This window comes from Erithacus rubecula (assembly GCF_903797595.1).
Source record: "Erithacus rubecula genome assembly, chromosome: 2".
Taxonomy (NCBI): domain Eukaryota; kingdom Metazoa; phylum Chordata; class Aves; order Passeriformes; family Muscicapidae; genus Erithacus; species Erithacus rubecula.
Genome location: NC_136685.1, coordinates 80,966,972 through 80,987,466, shown reverse-complemented (window position 1 = coordinate 80,987,466; position 20,495 = coordinate 80,966,972). Strand labels below are relative to the sequence as shown.

The 20,495-nt window shown below is 42.0% G+C and overlaps 1 protein-coding gene and 1 long non-coding RNA gene across 2 annotated transcripts in view; one reads left to right on the top strand and one right to left on the bottom strand.

Moving 5' to 3' along the window:
* Nucleotides 1-6,975: 6,975 nt before the first annotated feature.
* LOC306813783 lies at nt 6,976-8,090 on the bottom strand. Its single transcript, XR_013777032.1, has 2 exons — nt 7,958-8,090; nt 6,976-7,217 (listed from the first exon to the last, which is right to left on the bottom strand). It is a non-coding gene; the product is annotated as an uncharacterized lncRNA (long non-coding RNA).
* Nucleotides 7,705-20,495, top strand: part of KCNK5 (potassium two pore domain channel subfamily K member 5) — a 34,958-nt gene continuing 22,167 nt past the window's right edge. The window contains exon 1 of the mRNA XM_079329355.1: nt 7,705-8,117. Within this exon, the coding sequence (XP_079185481.1) occupies nt 7,932-8,117 (186 nt within the window). The 5' untranslated portion in view covers nt 7,705-7,931. The remainder of the gene's footprint in view (nt 8,118-20,495) is intronic.

Genomic DNA, 20,495 nt, shown 5'->3' with positions numbered 1-20,495 from the left:
TCAGTGTGTCTTGCCAGTGAGGTACCACAGCAGCTTCTCCCACTGTTCTGTCCTAAGGTATCAAAATCCCCTCTCTTCTTTACCTATGAACCCCAGCACTGTCCTTACCACGCTGCTCTGTTAACAGCTGTCAGGTTTCCACACGTTATCATGATAATCAATATTCCAATTGTAATCTTCCCACGTCTTCCAAGCAGCATGCCCTACAAGCAGTCCAGGTATAAAGAGAGACAAAGGAATTTAATCTCTCTAAACGTCATACAAGGCATTTGTACACTCTGATAGCTGCAAAATAACTCACTTCCCACTGCTGAGAATAGGTATTTGTTAGTTAAGGTATAATTGTGTAACTAGGGCTTTTCTCAGCATTAGAAGGAAATTCGGGAGGCATGTCTTCAGTTGATACATGCAGGATTAATGATCTTGTCCAATGTGCTTGTAAAAGACTAGTGTTGAGACAAGCCCAAAACTAAATGAGGCCTCCTTTATTAAGCAAGGCTGCTGTATTTGCACTAGCCAGCACAACAGAAGAAAGACTTCTCCAACAGCTCATTTATTTATCTGGCTTAGACATTACTTATTTGTCGATTATCAGTTCCTTTAGTCAAAATGGAAGTTGTATTGTCATTTGTTTATAATAGACACACATTGAAGAAACTTACAACCCAGTTAATGTCAACTGGCAGGTCCTGGCCACTTTTGTCTAGTGAAAGTCTGGTCACTTTTGTCTAGTGAAAGCAGCACAGTTTTTTCAACCCAGCTATGAAAAATGATGTTTTAGGTAGGGCAGAGGCAGATCTGTGATCTGCTGTATACCTAGTACAATAATTTCAGCAAGGCAGCCCAAGCTTCTGTATGTGCTTGTGACACAGTGGCAATAATGCAAGACTGTAAGCTCTAGACTACTTTTAGACTCATCTTGGAAAAGGGGGAGTGAAGGGGTGGGGGAGAGTAGTTTCTGCAGGACACATTTCTGCACTCAGATATGGGCTGCGGTAATCAAATCTCTCTTAGGAAAATTAAGGGCTTCAGGCTTCTTGGTGTATTGCCAGGGCAACCTTCACTGGGACAAAATGCTCCTCCTTCCCCTGTGAAAATTTCATCATAAAAGATGATGATGCAAATTGCTCTATAGGATCACAGACACACCTTTATTAACTCAGATTGTCACTGAATTGCAAAAGATTGGGGGTGAGAGTAAGGAGTAGTGAAGCAAGGGGAGAATATGAAACAGACCTAAGAGCCAGGCTTCCCTGTAACTTGATTGCTACAAGTACCCACAGTCAGTGAGAGTTCATGGCTGCTGAGCTGAATGAGTGTTTGCAGATTGGTCCCATTATTTGCATACACTTCCTTGTTCCAAAGAAATCTTGCAAAAAAAAACACATGCAGGGAAAGCTCTGAATTTTCTGTCTTGACTGAAGCAATGCCATCTACAGAGTTCACCCATCTGCACTTGATCTTATAAAATAAATTAACTAAGCCATTTAGTTTTTATTTCCTCCTCCTCCCCCCTTTTTCACCTCACTTTGGCAAAAGAAATAACTAATATTCAAAGGAAATTAGTTGTGAAACCTCTAACAGGCTGCTAACCATTAGTTTCTATAACCCATGTTGGGAATGCAGTATTCCTGGGGATGTTCAGCCTCAGATGGTTCTCTTGAATGAACAAAAAAGCTTGGGGTGTTCACCTCTGTTTGGATGCCCTTAGAGACCACCACAACCCTTTATCTTGATGGGGTCAGTGTTCTCTCCCCCATATTCTCTCTCCCAACTGCTTCGGAGATTTTTGCAGATGCACAGGTATAGTTAGGAGTTGTCTATTCTTATACTCTGAGCCTTCCCTTAACTCTTCTTCCTGCCAGGCCTCCCTCACATCTCATTGTTGGCACCGTTGTGAGTCTGACCTGAGTTACCAAGACCTCCCCATGAACTCCCAAAGGAGAACAGCAACATGGGCAATTTGAGTCTGCTTCCTTTCACTCTCTGCTTATTCACCTTCCCTGGACTGTGTTCCACTTGTGAGGCAGAATGATGAACAGAGTACTGCTGCACAACAGGAGGAAAATATCCAGCATCTGACTTGCTTTTCCACCTCAGTCATGGTTTATCTTGCAATTGACTGTGACAATGCACGCACACATCCCTACAAAGTCACTGAGAGCCAAAAGCACAGTGTTCACAGTGAGACCTGGAAGTTAGGACTTGCAAACAGCTTCTATGCTTAGAGCACTGACAACAGGCCTGTTATTGGCCAAAGCACCAGACCAGGTGGACTTTGTTCTGATGCTCTAACCCAGCCACTTTTGTGCCAGGTTACCTCCCAAGAGTCACATCTGCAAGTCACCTGGATTTGCTTGCTACTTTTACACTGAGTTTTGGCATGGGGGAGGCACCACTGGAAGGCAGTAATACTGAAATCCAAGTTCCTCCAAACTCTCTTAACACCTCTCCTGATGGTGGTCTAAGAGAGTACAAAATATAAGTCAAAAGCCACTAAGAGCTTTGCAAGCCCTTCACTTGCAGCACAGCTATGGATGCTAGTGCTCTGCCTTTGCTGTCTTCTTTCCCTACACCACATGTGACAGAGAAGGGATCACAAAGAACTATGTGACAGCTAAGGGGTTGTGGTGGTTGACTATGCCGGGAGCTCTCTTCTTCCAAAACTCCTTTAAACACGTAAGGCAGAGGCACATGCATAGACACTGCATGGGCCATGACCCTTCTTTCATCCAGGACACCAAGCACAAAAGTAACTTTTGTCCATAGGAAACAAAAAATCTTAAAAATCCATACTCCTTTAACTGCATGTAGCCAACTCTCTCACTTACTTACTCAATCTTTTCTTTCCCTAGATAAGACCTAATCTAACCACACAAGCTGTTGCTGCAGGGTTTGGAACAGGAGAACAAGATGATAAAAATATGATCCTTTGCAATGTTTTTTGGTGTATAGCTGTCTTCATTTGTTATCCACGAGTCTCTATTCACCCAAGTGGGGGGGGGGGAAGCCATCAACCTTCCCTCTGCTTTCCCACTGCCAGAATTAATGTGCTGACTTTTTTTCTATAAAGGGAAGAGTTAGGTGGGAACAGCTCTTCCGGCATGTTGACTAACAAAACGTGAGTGCTACACACCGTGCATGGAAGGGAGCCCAGTTTGGATTTAGGAGCTGCCCAGTCACATACAAGGCCCTTCATTGCACAACCTGGCACACAGACACGCAGCTGTGTAACCCAGCTGGGAGAGGAGGGAGGCTAACAGCTCCTTGAATTCCCCCCTGTAATCCAGCACTGCCACATTCAGGCACCAACACTGGGGAAGGTATGCACTGCATGCACTGCATGACACCAGACTGATAAAAGTTAAATTAAACTGGTTTGGGAAACAAGTCTCAGGACGATGTGCAAACATTCATCCATATTACTATACACAAATAACATTTAATTCCTTCTTAATGACCCAAAAATAAGACTTGACAGTGATGTTTTATCTAACAAAATAACAGATTGTTGCATATTCACTGACTCTGTTACCATGGTGCTCAGCTATCCTTGAGCACATTATCTACAAGAGTAATGTCCTCTGGCTATCATGGTGGTAAAAGCCAGTCCAGTACGAGTCAGTCTTTTTTTCAGAGCTGTATTCTGAAATGCTTAGATCACTGACATGAATGTCAGCATGAAGGACTGCCATAAAGCTTCTGGCACTACCAGTGAGGTCATGGTGGAACAGCAACAGAAGGCCAGAGTATTTCTTTTTAAAATATTTTGAAGGAAAAATGTTTCATCATCCAGTGACTACTATGGATGGCTGAGGAACAAGGCAGTCAAGGAAAGAGATGCAGAAAAACTGTTGAAATACTTAGGCTTCTTCCTGATGAAGACATTTCTGTCGAGCACTGCAGGCACCTCAGTGAAAAACAGATGATCCAAATGCATATTTTTCCTTGAACATATTACAGCCATTCCACACAGGTATTGTACTCATCACCAGTTATTCATTAAGCAGCATGACTAATATCTGTCATGTGGTGTTTGTTCACTCATTATCTGTCCATGGGTGAAGAAGTCTGTTGCAGAGGTATGCAGGTTGTTTTGCTAAAGGTTTTTATTATTTTTATTATGATTTACTATGTGTTACTGTACATTCAGAGCATAAAATGTGCTTTTGTAAATACTTAAGCCAAAAGGTATGAACAATCCCACGGAGAATTTCTGAACTTTCCACAAACGCCTCATAAAATTCTACATCATCTGCAGACCATCCTTCCCCTCTCTGTGTGCACTGGACTGCATCAAATAAGCAAAACAGCTCACAATAGTCACGACAGTGCACCCCTCACTTAGTTAAACCATACATGACTGGATGCATAACACCTGAAGGCAATGCTGGAGGTGTCCAACTTTCAACAGTTAAAACAAAATTAAAGATGCAGAATTGACAGGCATTGAGAACAGTCATCAACCAGCTAAAACCAGACTTCTAATTGAAAATGGCAGAGGCTTGAAGAGAGGCTCATAGCTCATACTCAGCATAACATGCACTCTTTGCCACTACATGACAGGTTTTTTTTTTTTTTTGCCCAAATAATGTCTTTTACTTGTTCCATCTAAAACATTTTCTGACATTTATTCATTTATTCATTCCAGGCTGTCCTAGGAAACATCTGTACAGCAAATGTGTCTTAGACATACAGCTTGGATGAAAGAGATTTCCTTTTGGACTGGACAGCCTGAAATAACGTCCTATGCAAATAATACAAATGATTGATACTTGTGGTATTGCTCACCACAGTGCTTTCTGCTGTTTCTCCCTTGATTTTTAATGAGATTTAAAAGCCTGTGAGTGAATAACCCCAGCCTTTTGATTAACTTAGCTAGCATGAAAAGCTGTGGGGCCTATGTGGCAGGTGCTGTGGGTTGACAATAGGGGTACTGTTTAATCCAAGGGAAACAAAGAGGAGAAAAGGGCCATGAATAAAAGGATATGGGGTCTTTTCTGAGGTCAGGAGAAGCATTTTAGATCAGGAGGTGCAAAGAGGGCCAGCTACACAAAACATTCCTTCTTGCCACACTACTTGGCCAGCAGCATAAAAGTATACCTTGTAATTTGTTCTGCAAATGACAATGGAATCAAAGTGAAATATATGTAAGTGCCTGAAGTTTGTTGATATTCAGTGGATCACCTCTGCCTGCAGCAGTAGCTGGTTATGGTTCCTTGGGTAATAAACTGCTCTTCTGGATGTCACTCCTTACCAGGTTCACCTCTTTTAAACCCAGAGAAACACAAGGAGACAATCTAACAAGTGCAATAGCATTTCAACACAGGGAAAAATGGTATGTGATTTACAGGTCTGTTTGTTTTTAAATACCAACTGACTCAGTTACTGAGACTACTAATTATGCAATCAGTGATTGGGAGTTTAGAGTGGAAAGTAGAAATATTGAATGAATCAAAATCACAAACTTTCTGTAAAATGCCTGAAAGTGTTTTTGTCTCTGCTCTGTAACTGCAGTGGGTTCAGGGTCATTTGTGTCATTCCTCGTGCCTTTAAGATACTGTTTCAATGTATAAATGGGCCTTTAGAGACTTAAAGACAGATGGAGAAGAGTACGGTTTCAAAATTTAATCAAATACCTTCCAGTTACGAAGCACAGATGTTCAGGGTCAGGAACACACAAGTGCAGCATTGCTGTAATGTGTCAGGCTACTGCTGCTGCTGTTGGAATAACCTAACCACTTGCAGGTGACTCAGAAGAAGGTGCAAGAGCACCAAAAGAAAATGATATCATAATTTGCCTACTGAAAACTTCTTCAACACTTTCAGTCACTTGCCACAAGTACTTATATGCAATTTTGAACTTTTCTTTTAAATCAGCGAGCGAGACAATGACAGATGCTCACAATGTAATTTATGTGGCCAATGGCTTTTCAAGTTTTGCAAAGGTCTTGGGCCAAGTGATAACACCTGGGAATAACTTTCATGTGGTAATTGCGCATCATTAAATTCTTTTCTTTTTAATTAAAAGGAAATTACAGCCTTTCAACTTCATGAAGCATCCCCCATTTTTACCTTAATAAAAAAGATTATCATAGTTTCTTTATGACATTTTAAAAATGTTTATGATAATGCTTTTTTCTTGCTATTTTCTCTAGTATATATAAATTATTTTTTTAAAGCTTAAAAATACATTTTTAATGTTTTCTTTAAATAACTGGGAAATCCAATGCAAAGACTGATCACTTAATATGCTTGTGTGTTTTGTCCTCCTTTTAGGCTGCTAGGAACCTCTTGCACATATATTTTTATTGAGCACTATATACTTTAGTAGGAAGGGCTGCTTAAGGACCCTGTGATTCCCTGGGGGCAATCTCACACGAGCATCCATTGGGCATGATTCAGTTTTATATAGGCATCTCCATATACCTTCTAACCAGTGCATGTTCCTCTGCCTTTTATGAGCTCTTTTTGTTTTCTCATACTCTCTTGCATATTTCCTACCTCCCTCCTTTGTCTTTCCCATTCTCCTTCTTCCCATTTCAACTATGTCTTCACGGGTTTATCTTAGCCTTTGAGTTTGTGCACTCCAACTGAGTACCTGTACATCCCAAATCTCTTCGTGCTGAAGCAGTTGATATGAACTACTCTACTTCTTGAGTGTTTGCTTCTGTTGTGGGGGCTAGAGGGGGAAGGTCTAGTTTTTGCTACCCCCACAAAAACAATGTAAGTGTCCACACCAGAAGCACTTTGCTTTGTTCATACACATCGCTGTATCTCTCCCTGACCCGTTTAACTCCATTTCCAGCCCCATTTGAGCACGGAGGGGCGAGTGCTTGTGCGTGGCCGTAAGCAGCTCAAGAGGGCTTCACAAACAGGGTGAGCTTCCAGAGAGCTTCGGCCTGGAAGATGCTTTCAGCATCTCATGGAAAATCGCTACCCGATGTCTCCCCCTCCCTCCCAAACACACAGACAGCGGACACAGCGGTATTTATTGAAGGCACCAAGGACATGAAAGAAATGGAGATGCAGTTTCTGCTCCTGATGATCTGAAATGCGCACGTGTGGACGTCTCAGGGAAGGGGTGAAATCTGTGGACCGCCCCTTTCCTCCTCAGAGCTCCTGCTCACCTTTCCCCCACGCTTCCACACATCCAGGAAAGCCACAAACCGCGTTTCACAGCCTCCCGGCGTCGAAAATGAGGAATTCCGCTGAACCTGCTGGCATGAGGGAACGAGTAAAACAAAACTCGAGCCACGTTGCCCCTTCTTACCCTGACTCAGGGGAAAACCCAGCGAGGGACGCGCGGGCGGCGGGGCGCAGGGGCCAGCGGCACACAGGGGGAAGAGGCCAGGCTGCCCTGCCGGCCCCACGCCGGCTCCCGGCAGGCAGGGCGGGATCAGCGGAGGTCGCGGCCCCGCTCCCCTCGCCCCCGGCGGCCCCTCGGGGGCGGGCGGTGGCGATGGCCGGACCCACCGCCGCCTCCCGCCCCGCGGGGACCGCCCGTCCCTGGCCGGGCCGCGGGCCGGCTCCCGGCGCGCCCCGCCGGCCTCTCCCCGCCGGCAGCGCCGCATGCGCGGGCGGGGGGGCAAGAGAGGAAGCGGGAGAGCACCAGATTCAAATCGCTGCTCTGGAGGGAGGGGAGAAAACTGGGGGAAGGAGACAGCCCGGGGGGAGTGGAGCGGAGTGGTGCGGAGGAGGGAGGAGGAGAGAGTGGGAGGGGAGTGTGGAAGGGGAGTGTGGAAGACTCTAAGGGAACGCGGCAGAAGCCGGGAGAGGAGGCACGGCGGCCGGCCGGGGCAGCGGAGGTGTCAGGGGAAGGACAGGGCGGCTTCGGGCACCCACGGCCGCAGCGCGGGGCACCGGCCCCGGCTCGCCCCCGCGCCGCGCTCCGCCCGCCCGCCCTCCGTGCCTGCGCCGGCACCGGCACCATGGTGGACAGGGGCCCCTTGCTGACCTCGGCCATCATCTTCTACCTGTCCATTGGGGCGGCGATCTTCGAGGTGCTGGAGGAGCCCCACTGGCGCTCAGCTACCGACAACTATAAGCGGCAGAAGACGGAGCTGCTCAAGCAGTTCCCTTGCCTGGGCCAAGAGGGGCTGGACAAGATCCTGCAGGTACAGCGGGCGCCGCCGGGGCGGGGGCCGGGGCTGGGGCCGGGGGTGCCGGCAGCAGCAGCAGCAGCAGCAGCAGCAGCAGCAGCAGCAGCAGCAGCAGCAGCAGGTGCTGCCGGCGCCCTGGAGTGGAAAACCCCGCGCTGAGGAACCAGCCGGGACTCGGCACAGCCCGAACATGTCTGTGCCTTCACAAAGCCCGGTGCCGAAAAACTGTCCCTCGAGCGGGAGCGTAGGGAAACCTCTTAATCGTTCCTAACTGCTTAATGATAGAGCCTTTAAATGGGTCCGCGTTGCCTTCTCTTTCCGTCCGAGCCCTGCAGGGGCTGGGGGCTGGTGCCGCCCGGTTCTGCTCCCGCCCGCCGCTCAGCCCGCGCCCGTGAATGCGGCTCTTGTTTTAGCACCCGGGGTGGTTCCTTCTGCCTCAATGCATGTTGTGCTGAGGGGAAGGGGAGGTGAAGCCAAGTGTCTCGATCCTCTTGTGTTTGGTCTGGTTTTCTTCCCTTTCTCTATTTTTTGTTTCTTCCCGTGCTAAATGTTGGAGAGGTGCCTGGGGGTCCCGGGGGTCAGTCGGGGTAACTGGGGAAAGGGTGCACGGCTCGCACGGAGGGATGCTCGCAACTCTTGCGCTCTTATCCTCTAAGAGACTGACTTTTTTCCAAGCCATAAGGAGTTGATAATCCTCCTGTCTCGCTCATCTGCCAGAATGCCTCTTCAAAACTAATTATTAATCGATAGCGTGTATTCAGTCCGAGAGCAATATAAACTTAGTGCCTTCTTATGGATGTGGAATCCGTTAAAATGTCATGGGAAGCATTAGTGAACTGTAAAACACAGCCTGCCCAGATATGTGGGGCTCCAGTGCTGAGAATGAGCCATTTGGGACTTCTATTTCAGAAATTTTTATACCGGGTAGATTTTCTGTTCATTATGTTTCTGGTTTAAAAAAAAAATAATTTTATTTTCAAGTTCACTAAAAGTCCGTTAAAATGCTCAAATACAGAAGAATGTCAAAGTGGCTCATTAGTTTTCTTGGTGTAATCGATACTGTGCAAGCTTAGAAGAGTATGGGTTCTTTATGTTAAAAGTCTGTGGTTTAAGTTCCCTTTCTTCGGTTGGTGGCTTCCTTCTGTCTGTTTCAGATAGCAGAGCTTTCTGGTGGCAGTGTCCTTATTCTTACCATCTTAGTGCCCTGTTAAGTGTCTCTGTGGTATTTAGTGGAGCAGGTGGATGAAAGCTTGAAACTATAAAGACATGTTGGAAAATGAAAGACATGCTATGTGTTTGGAGTATGTTTTTGCTGTTCTGGAGTCTTAATGAAATCTTACTCTAGATTATATCCCAAATCTGTTTTAATGTCCTCAAGAAAAAAGCCTTGTTTGTATATGCCTGGCATGCTTATTAACTTGCTGCAGACATAATGAAGAGTCTATATTCTGCCTCAATTTAGGATGAAAATTATGTTGGTATGAGGGAATCATTACAGGGTTTTATGTTTGTTTGCTTTCTTCCATGATGCATAGCACAATGAATCCTGAAGTGGCAGAAAGTTGGGGTTTTTTGGTTCTGGGTTTTTTTCCTTAAAATACAAGATGACACTGAAAAAATGTGGAGAGCCTTCCCTTTTCAATGTATTAGCCCCTGGTGATACTCTCATACTTGGTTTGAGGTTTCCCTTTGCACTTCTTCCGATCATATCCTACTTTCCATGTCCAGTCTTGCTGATCTGATGATCCCACACAGATATTCTGTTGTCATCCTAAATTCAGGTTAGCCCAAATGTAAATACCCTTATTTCACTCCTATTGGTAACTGCAGACTTTACTGCCTGCTTTCTTTTAGACTTTGTCATTTTGTGCCTGTTCATATTCAACTTCTATGTAAAAAGTGTTGGGAAAGAGGGAAGTGTTACACATCTGACAGAGGACGATGGCAGGGTGAAATCTAACCTAGCCGAAGTTAGCTGTGATGGGGGGAAATTATGTAAGGACATCAGGATTCTGTCCTGAGTAAGCTGTAAAGTATATCAGAAATAGTCTTTGTAGTTGTCCTTTCTCAGCCACTCAATGCTGCTTCTCTTTGGTTCTGCTGAATCTTTAAAGCGTCTCTTTCACAAATCCTGATCATCCTCTTCTCATATTAAACTCTGCAAATTTGTTCTCTTATAATAAATCCAGAACGTTTTTTATTTGAAAAATGGGCTTTTAACACCTCCCCACCCATTCTCATCCCAACTTCTGTCTTGTTCCTCTGATCCTATTCCTCTAGCTTCTTCCACGGACTCCCTAAGCTTGTTTTTGGGATTTTACATGGTTTAACTCATTTTTCTGCTATTGTCTCTTTTTTTAATACGTGATTTCATCTTGAAGCCTTTTCTTTCACTCTGTTTTTGGTGACTTTTGTGACTTTTGAGAGCCATATTGATCTTCACTGTTACTTCTCTGATGTTCTACTTAAGACCCCCATTTAAAACATGCTGGATAAAGTTCTTCAGCAAATATCGCCAACTGTAGAATTTTAAATGGGTGTTGGTAAAATGAAAGGATGCCAAGAAATGTTCAAGCTGAACTAACAATACCAATTTTGTTTCCAGAAGCAGCCTGAAAGGTGACAAGGACTGACTTATTCAGAGACCGGTCTCTCTGCTGCCCTTGTTCCCCACCCAGGTTAGCTCGTGTGTTCCTTTGAGCCTAATGCTAGCTGTAAGTGCAATGGAAACTGTGTGGAATGACTACAAAGCTAGATCTGTAGTGTTGATCTTGAGCACTTAAAATGACAAATAGGTTATCAACGCAGGTTCTCAGCTCACACACAGACAGCATCTCTGTACTGACAGTTCAACTGATTGTTAAGTGGGTTGTATTTGGTCAAATACTGTCTAAAGTTTATATTCTGTAATAAAAGTTTCACAATATATTACAGTAGAAGTACACCACAATAAATGTTTACTGAAATCTGTTTAACACACTCACAGAAATTTACAAGCTTAGTATTGTAGGATATGCTAAAAAGAAAGCCTTTTCCCTTCATTGAGAAATGCCTAAAAATAAACTTGCTTAAAAGCAACTTTTAGGAGTCTCTTGTGTGAAGAATCCATTTGCTTTTGATTGTTGAGAGTACCACATTACTTGCCATAATTATAAGAGGTATAGAAAGTACTTAAACACTTCTTGGAATAATGCTGTGTAGACCCTGATTTTAAAGGTGACTCACCCTGGGCAGTGTGTAGGCTGGTTTGTGCCTGTCCATGTTCTGGGTAGAGGTCAAATTGCTCAAATATAAGTGTGGCTGAGATGCCATATTATTCACATTATATTTAAGCCTCCAAAGACCCTCAGCCACGACTGTGTATTGACATAGAAACTGTGTAATCTCCCATCTTTATGTGCAATTACTTTGGAAGAGAAATGTCTCATAACTCTTTGGAACATATGCAGAAATTAGCATTGTTAGTATTAATGTCACATATTTATAATCATTATAGAGTCTTAAAAGTGGTGTGGCAGCTTTGTCTGTTGATACAGTTCTAAGGCTTGTTATTGCCACTTTTTTCAGTGGCCCTAAGTCCTGGAACTCTAGGAAGCGCAGGAAAGCAGAGATCCAGTGATGACACCTTTATCTACCATGCTTGTTAGGAGGGAGTTTGGAAGACTGAACCAAATATAAGGTGATTCAGTCATTTCCCTCTTCTCCAGTTCCTTACTTTTACTCTTTATTGCTCCATCCTGGTTGTGAAACATCAGCTTAATGATAAAGGAGCTATTCATGCAAGGAGGTGCCCTCTTGACCCTCGTGTCTATTCACATGAGCAAAGGTTTGCCTACCCTGGGCCACGTCTTATTTACTGGGAAATCTTTTACTTGCACACCAGAGTCATTGAAAAATGATATGCTTCCCACTGATAAACATCAAGGTTGGTGAAAAGAAAGGGAATCATTTGCAGATGAGTGAAAATGATTATCTTCAAAACAGCAATAAAATGAAAAGAGAAACTGCTGACTGTGTTAGGGGAAGCAGACAAACATACCGAGTATGAGAACAAATAGTTGACATCTTTGTTTGAAAAGCGTACAAGACTCTAAACAAGCCTGAGGTGAAACTTTAGAAACCTAAATGTTTAGACTTAAAGCCCAGTGCTGTGAACAAACATTTTAGCAGGCTTTTAAGGATAACTGTTGGAATATAAATGGCACATGGTTTATGCTAAAGGAAATAACAGATAAGTGGGTTAATAGTAGTTTCTCCCCTGTTTTTTTGTGTCTTCACTTTTCACAAGTACCTACAGGTGCATTTCTAGGATTTTGGCTTGTGTTTGAAGGTGGTGAAGCTTGCTTTTAGATTTGAATATTCTTGGAATTTATCTTAAATTGTGAAAATTTAAGAATATTCTCTGATTCTGAACATCGTTTCCCACATTGCTTTACTTTCAAGCTGCTCCCTCAAGGTTTAAATCCATGTGCGTTACTTTTGAGACAGTCTGCAAATAAGTTTTCTTAAAAACTTGAACTAGGTTTTCAATGCTTTGCTCAATATTTAGCAGAGATGATGGCTTTGCTTAGGCTTTGTAGAGTGATTTGGTTTTCACTGTAATGTTAGCAGGGGCATCTTTTTTCATAATATTTTCCCATTTTTATGCTCTTCAGGAGATGCATAATGAGATTGCAGACTTACTTGGGTTTGTTTGCTTGCTCTTTACCTTCTTCATCCCTTCCATTGAAGATATGGATGGTGGGATGGATAAAAAGGGGACTGAATTAATTGTCTGGAATGCCAGTTGACTCCTGTCTTTCAAGGCTAAGCCTTTTTCATAGGCTGAACAAAGTAAAGCCAAGCATCTTTCTGACAGAGACAAGTGACTGCCAATGAAACAAAGTTAATTCCTTCTGATATGTTTCAAATGAGAACTTGGCAGTGTAAATTAAGGTTTATGATTGTGAAGTAGGTATTCCTAGATTATTCAAATTTATATCTTTAGTTATGCATCCTCTAAATTCAGCAGGTATGAACTGAGATAAAAATGTAGGACCACTGTCCACAGCTGACTAAGATGCCTCAGAGTGAGAGTTAGGGATATTGCCACTGCAACATTTGAAAAGAATTGAGGACAGGCAGCACACAATCATTTAGGTTGGAGAAGACCTCTGAGATCATAGAGTCCAACCTTTGACCAAATACCAACTTGTCAAGTGGACCCTGGCACTGGGTGCCATGTCCAGCTGTTTCTTGAACACCTGCAGGGATGGTGACTCCACCACCTTCCTGGGTAGTCCATTCCAATGCTTAACAATTTCTTTCTGCAAAGAAATCCCTTCTGATGTCCAGCTGCATTACCCCATAGCTTTTCTCTGTGTGTTTCTACACATAAACCCAAATATAAGCAGGCATGCTTTTCTGTTGTGTTTTCTTTTTTTCCCTCCCTGTTTAACGATTAAATTGTTTGAACTTTCTTGGAACATAGTTAAACAAAGCTGATAGTGCATACACTGCAACTCTGCTGATGGAGCAATAGCAATCGATCAGAAACTATAATTTTTCTGCTATGGGCTTTTACTTTTTCCTGTTATGAACTTAATCCTGGAGTGTTCCTGGTATGCTGTCCTTCTGTTACCTTAGAACTAAATGTTTGTGTTACTTTTCATGTTACCTTCTGCTACTAGGTGTGTTTTTGGCAAGCTGTGCTCCAGAGACCATGGTATGCAAGTAGTTTTGCAAATTATCAACAGCTTGTTCTGTCCTTTGGTTCTTACTGTATATATGGTTTTTGCAAGATACCTTCTGTAACCAGTGAAGATACAGTGTAATGATGACTTTGTACAGATTTTCTTTCTATAAACAAATTGTTGTTTTTGCTGTTAATACTAATTAAACATAATGAATTGTTTTGCTTTTCTCTGAATGTTGTTGACTTTAGAACAGTTGTATTCCTTGCTGGTAGTGCAAGTAGGTGTTAGCATAGTAAAAGAAAACCCAGAAAACAAGCTGGATTACAAGTGACAGTAAATAATCTGATCAGCTGGGGAGCAAAGAGTACTTTTGCATGTTGGTGCTGTGGATCTGCTGATCATAGTGGCTGTGATTTCCAGAGGTTTTATTTTGTCCGTGGCACTTATTAGATTCTATGGATTGAATGCATATGAATGTGTAGTTAAATTTCTTCCTGGAGTAGCTTGGAGTAGTAGTATGTCTTTGGGCTTTGTTTAGTCCAAACTGAGCTTGGATCACAAACTGAGTCTGTTCTGTAGTATGTAGCAAAATGTGGTAACAGGTAAAGTGGAAGAGTTGCACCTTTCAGTTAAATTAAAATCCCACTTGTGGTCACACCTGAAGCACCTGTGGTGCCACAGACACACTCACAAGATCCTCACTTTGACTGCTATTGAACTTGCAAAATAAGCATGCAATATGTATTCTGCATTTTTGCTAGCTCTGCCTGCTGAGGAGATGCCTTGGGCTTGAAGGAACTTTGTTTTCTATCTTGATTCTGTCAGGTCCCTCATCAGCACTGCTGCTTCTAGCAGTACTAGATCTTTTCTTTAAAACACCCATTCCTTCAGGCTGGCTGCTCTTCTGTGTCTTCCCATTTTATATTATCAGGTCTTTATGTCAGAGTTTTTAGATTTTATTCTGTTAGTTATGTACTTGTCAACATTTAAATTGAAGGCAGGAGAGATTGTTCCTAGGTATGTATTGCCCTAGTAGCTCTATTTACAATCAAATCAATAAGGAAGTTATTCTTTCAATTTTTTCCCCCCTGCATTGTGTTGTGTGAGCTCAAGTGGATCAGACACTCTTGGGTGCAGAATACCTTCTGAAATGTTTTTAAATCAAACCTCATACACTGATTTTCTTAAGAGAAAGAAATATGAGTGATAAGAAGGAAGTAGGAAATAAATAATAGGTTGTGTTTCCTTTTCTAACCATATGTGTATCGGTAGTGCTTATTATGAGGGACCTTTTTTTTTTAACCTCTCTTGTGGGATTGATTGCTACAGATCAGCCAGTCTGTAGGACTATATTTCTGCTTTAATGAAAAGGTAGACACAGATTGTGATTGAGCAAACTGCCAAATACTAAACTGACTTTGTTCTGTGTTGGCATCTTGAAAATACTGTGTAAGCAGTTTCTAACTGCTGAGAAATGAAACCCAGACCTGTGTCTCATTGAGGTTGCAAGAGGTGCAAAAATGTCCCAGTTGGACCTATCACAGGTCTCTGAAGTCTGATACTTCCTAATAACAGTGTCAGTTAACATTCCTTTGGACTGCAAAGTAAGTCATAAGATTGTTAGATAATGGCAATGAGTGAGTAATAGTGGATGGAACTTGAAAATAATTCTGCAAAAGGGTTGTGAAGGTCCCGAGGTAGAAAGAATAGTCAGATATGATACAGTATTTTTGATGGCCTGGCTAAAATATCAAATTATCAGTGATGACTTCTCTGTGTGACCTTCAAATGCTCATATTTTGAGCATTCTCCTCTTTGCTGCTCCCTGCCTACTCCAAAGGCTGTTTGGTCCCTCACTAGAGAAACAGTGGTTTGTAAGTGGGTTAGTTCTGGCCTGTAGTGGAAGTTGATGAGGTTGATGAGTCTCCTCCAGGCACCAAAGAAACAGAGGAGGTATTTGGAGCCAAGCAGCTGAAGGGTCAAATCAAGCTCATTGTGATATTGACTTCTCCCTTAGCCTCTCTTGCATTAGTCTGGCTGGCACGCTCAACCTACCACATGCTCAGCTCTTACACTGCTGTTAACCAGCTACAGACTGTAATGCAAATATGTTAAAATCAAGTTAAATAGTTGATCTATGATAACTTGCCAGTTAAGGCTTTGGGCCTGTCTAAGTGGTGTGTACATGACTACAGAACGACAGAGGGCAATCAATGCTTGCCTTGTTGGCACAAGGGTTTTTGAAGGACACTGGAGTTTATGCTTCACTCTTTCTTATTTTTATCAGTGGTCTCTGAAAATTTTTGACCTGTATTACTATCAATTGTCCTTTTAAAATACCACTTGCCCACTTCCAACTTTTTATGGCTTTGCAGGTGGAAGGCAAGGGAAAGGAGAGAGAGCAAAAAATTTTGAAGTTGGTTCTGTTTAGCAGCAAACCCAATAGTCATCTTTATTGTGTCTCTATGTTATTTGTTATAGTAATACTAGATTTTCAGGTAGTGTCTTAACTGAATTGAATAGAATAACAGTGCTTGAAGCTGTTATGTTGTCTCTGCAAGGTCCTAAAGATGTCAACTTGATTAATGAAATGAGACTACACGTCTTTATCTTATATTTAGAGGAAGTAAAACACAGGTCAAACTTTGAGAGTGCCTTGGCTTTATTTGCATGTTTTAGCAATGCTTGTTCAGCTTTGCTACAATTAGACATTTGGTTATTTGGACAGATGTCTTCACAGCTGGCTGCTTCTTGTCTCCTAGTGGAGAAACACTGTCATAAAGTAGTTTCACACTAGACATTGACTAGGAGCTTTCAGCTGGATTATGTGCATCTTAGAAAAACTGTCTCACTTATTTGAGATAACTGCAGCTTTTCTGTGGTTTTGTTGACTCCCTTAGCATCTTGTATGTCAGCAGCTTTTAAGCTTGAGAGTTCTCTACTTAAAAATGTACGAGTGCTTCCTGTGTCCCAGCTTCTGAGAAGGTAAATAGATGCTGCTGAACAGTCACAGATGTCAGTTGCAGGAAGTCCATTCTAGGAAGGAAAAGAGTAACAGAAGGCAACAACTTTTGCCAGTTGATCCCTCTTTCCTTTAATACAGTAGCAAGAAGACAAATTGGTTTGGCTTTGGTGAATCCTCAGGGATGGGACAGTTGAGAAGTGACGGGGCACAGAGTCTGTTAATTACCTGCCAGACATCAGTGCTGTACATTGCTCTTTGCCTGCAGTTTGTCTTGTGATAGCTGTTCAGGGGAAACTTGCAAATATATGGGAAATATTGTGAAACTGAAAGTATGCATGGTTTGGTAGTCTTAAAGTGGAAAGATTTTTCAGTTGACTAAGCTTACTTTTTAACTTATTTAAAATCCTTTCTCTAGGATATATGCAATTTCTAGTTTACCAGTGGGATTTGACCAGGAACTACATGTGGTACAGGACTGAAAAGATTATTGGAGAATTATTGAAGCAGCATCTCTTCTGCTTTCTGTCACTTAGTGGTTGGAAGCTCCCTTGGTAAGGAAGCCCTTTCTGGGCACTTGTTATTGTAGTGCCAAGTGTATTAAAATAGCAGAAGATAGTGTTCTAGTGCGTGTGTGTGTGTGGTTTTGAATGCTTTACAATTCCTGAAAAAAAAGAAAAGGGAGCTTTGTGTGTATGCTGACACAACTTTAAGAAAGGCTAGTGCACAGCCAGCTCTTCGCAGCAAAATGATGTTGTTGCCAGTCTAATTTACTCACCCAGCAGAAGAAACAGACTAGGCAAACCAGGCTATTACAGGTCTGACAGTGTCTAGGTCAGACTGTTTCCTAGTCTTTTATCTCAGTTTCTGATCACACTTCTTTCTGATCACACTGTGCCAGCAGATCCCTGTATTTGGAAACATTTGTTCAGAGCAGCCTTCACTCTTTCCCCAGTCCTCTTCAAAGACTAGTCTTGAGTTACTGTAGTGTTGAAAAGATTTATAGTAAGTAACATAAAAACATGTTATTTCAGGTTAAGCCCTGGATAAAGCTAAATACATAATAACAGAAATCTCAAAGCCTTTCTGTGGCAGGTTTTTGTCCTTGTTAGAGCTCTTCAGATAAACCCATCACCTTGCTATTCATACAAAGCATCCTATCCCTGTTGACATTGGAAGCATGCCTTGCCTTGCCTCCTCCTCCTGCTGCCTGGTACAGAAATGATACAGGGAGCTGGACTGGTGTGGTTGAGGTTATGTAAAGTTTTTGGTTGACCCTGGAAACCTGGTTGGTTGTTTGGCTTAACAAGGTGGCTTAGTGAAAGTACTACTCCAAAGAGTTAATAGCCAACAGTGTGTCCTTTTCTTGCTCCTGTTCTGTAGTTCAAAAGTCTACCTGATTAAAAAATGTTGTTACAAGCAGTACTCTGCTCCACCCAAGTCTGATCACTTTTGGTTTTTTTACTTGATACTGTTGGGACAAGCAAGACTTTTATTCTAGCATGTGTAAGCTCACTGAATTGTCAGACAATTAAGTTGTTTTACATGGATCTGCCTTTTTTTTTATTTTTTAGTATCCGTTTCTCCTTAAGATAGGTTGTTGAATAGGAAATGAGGTGTATGATGCTACTAGCATGCTACTTCTGCAACAGCTTCTAGCATGTCTTCAGAGAAACAAGACCTTTAAAGTTGTATTGAAATTTGGGGATGAAATACAAAAGTGCTTGTGAAACGAGAAGTCTATGACATTTTTCTCCTAGTGCCTAAGAAATAGAAGAGTTTTTATAGTATTCTAAACAATTTCTTCTGTCAGTTTCTTAACCTGAAGTGTATTTTAATGCATATCTATAAATGGGAGAGAATGCAGTATGCAGTGCTACTTTATGCTTCAATTCACTCACTGAGTTAAAAAGCTTATTGGGTCTCTGTAAGCAAAGTTGTCAAGCTTGGATCACTTGTGTTTTGACTTGTCCTAATTAACGATTTTTATACTCTGAGAGCATGGCAGGCTGGGGGAGAGGGGGTGGCGGGAAGCTTAATTTTAAACTCAGTTTCCTCTTCTGCTTCTCCTCTGTAACATCAACATTTTCTTCCCAGCCCCTCTGCATCTAGTAAATTCATCTCAATCAACTGTGTTTTTGTTGTCAATAGGACTGTTTTGGTTTCATTTAAATCTCCTTAAATCAATTGCAACTGAACTGAAATGTATTATTTTGGAAACAGACTGCTGCATGGGTTACCATCTGCTTATGCAATAGGTACCAGCTCTGTTGCAAGAGTCTCATGCAAACACTGTCTGGTTCTAACCCTGCCTAACGTAGGTCACCAGCTGGTGTAAAGGCTTGATTAAACTCTTGACTCTTCTGCTTCCACTTTCTTATCTCTGAAGTGGGGACAGCAGCATTTTCCAAAGCCCTTCTAAAGGGGAGTTGGCTGCATTAGTCACCATGTATGTATTCAGATAGGAAGGAGGCCTAATCTGGCATTATAGATTATTCCAATGTCTTAATTTCAGTTAATGCAACATAAAAGTGGTTGAAATACTTTTTTTTTCTTTTCCCCATCCAAGGCAAAGTGTGTTATAAGCATATTGGAACAGAAGCCCACAAAGTTAAGCTATGCTAATGAAAGCTGTGATAGTCTGATAGTTTTTATTTCTGAATGAGAATGATTGTGGGCCAGTGAAAAGTAGGGACACTCAGCATCTGCAGAACAGCTGCAGTTCTCATGCAGCAATAACCTTTAGCTAATTTGTCTTCAAAACATGTCTGTGTGGAACTTGGGAAAGTGAAAAGGAAACATTTCTATTACTGCATTAATCAAAAGAGCACTGGTAAAGCACTGAATATGCTTTTCATCAAAATAGTTTATTAAGTAGTTCATAAAATTGGAATCTAGTCCTGAAATTAATAGGGGAAAATCCATATTAACTGCTAAATTCTGTAGTCATGATCTGTCAAAAAAGCCAGATGCCTCTTCAAAACAGTTGGTATTTACATCCATTGCACATAAATCAAAAGGAGAAATAAAATCAAGCATTAGTTTGCTGAAGCATAGGATGTGCAAGTATCACAAATAGGGAAACTTCAGTATTCAATTCTGCAATGACAAAATAGTTCCAGTTAACTTATTTGCTGAATTAAGAGTTTCACTTATTATTTAACTCTGCAGAAAGTCACAAAAAGGAAATAACCTTGTTGATCTCTTTCCATTAATATCCCTCACATTGTTTTTCCTATGAATTATGACTTATAGGAAAATACACTGTCCATGCTATATATCATACACAAGCAGGTCTTATCCAGTGTATGCTGTAAAAATATTGACATGCCTCCAAGAGGTTAATTTCCCTACAGATTAGACCTTTTTTTCCAAAGGAAACAGTAACACCTATTTGTACTGCATAACAGAAGTACAACTTCGATTGCTGAAATTGTTTTTTTATGGACTCTTACCACCTAAATTTCAATGACTTCATGTTTCACTCTAAAATAGAAACTAGTCCAAAACTTTGGGGGGGTTATTACAGAATTAATTACAGTAGTTCATCACAGTAATCACCACAGTGGTTTACCCCTAGTCTTCTTTTTTACCTATCTGGGGTGGGAGGTCCCTAATCAAGCATGTTTTTAGCTAGTGGTTATGTCAGAGAGAAATTAGCAGCAGGACAGCAGTGGCTGGTAGTGAAGGAAAGCTTTATTCATTCAACTGTAATGGTTCAGTTTTCCAAAACCCCTCAAAATTCACCATGTAGCA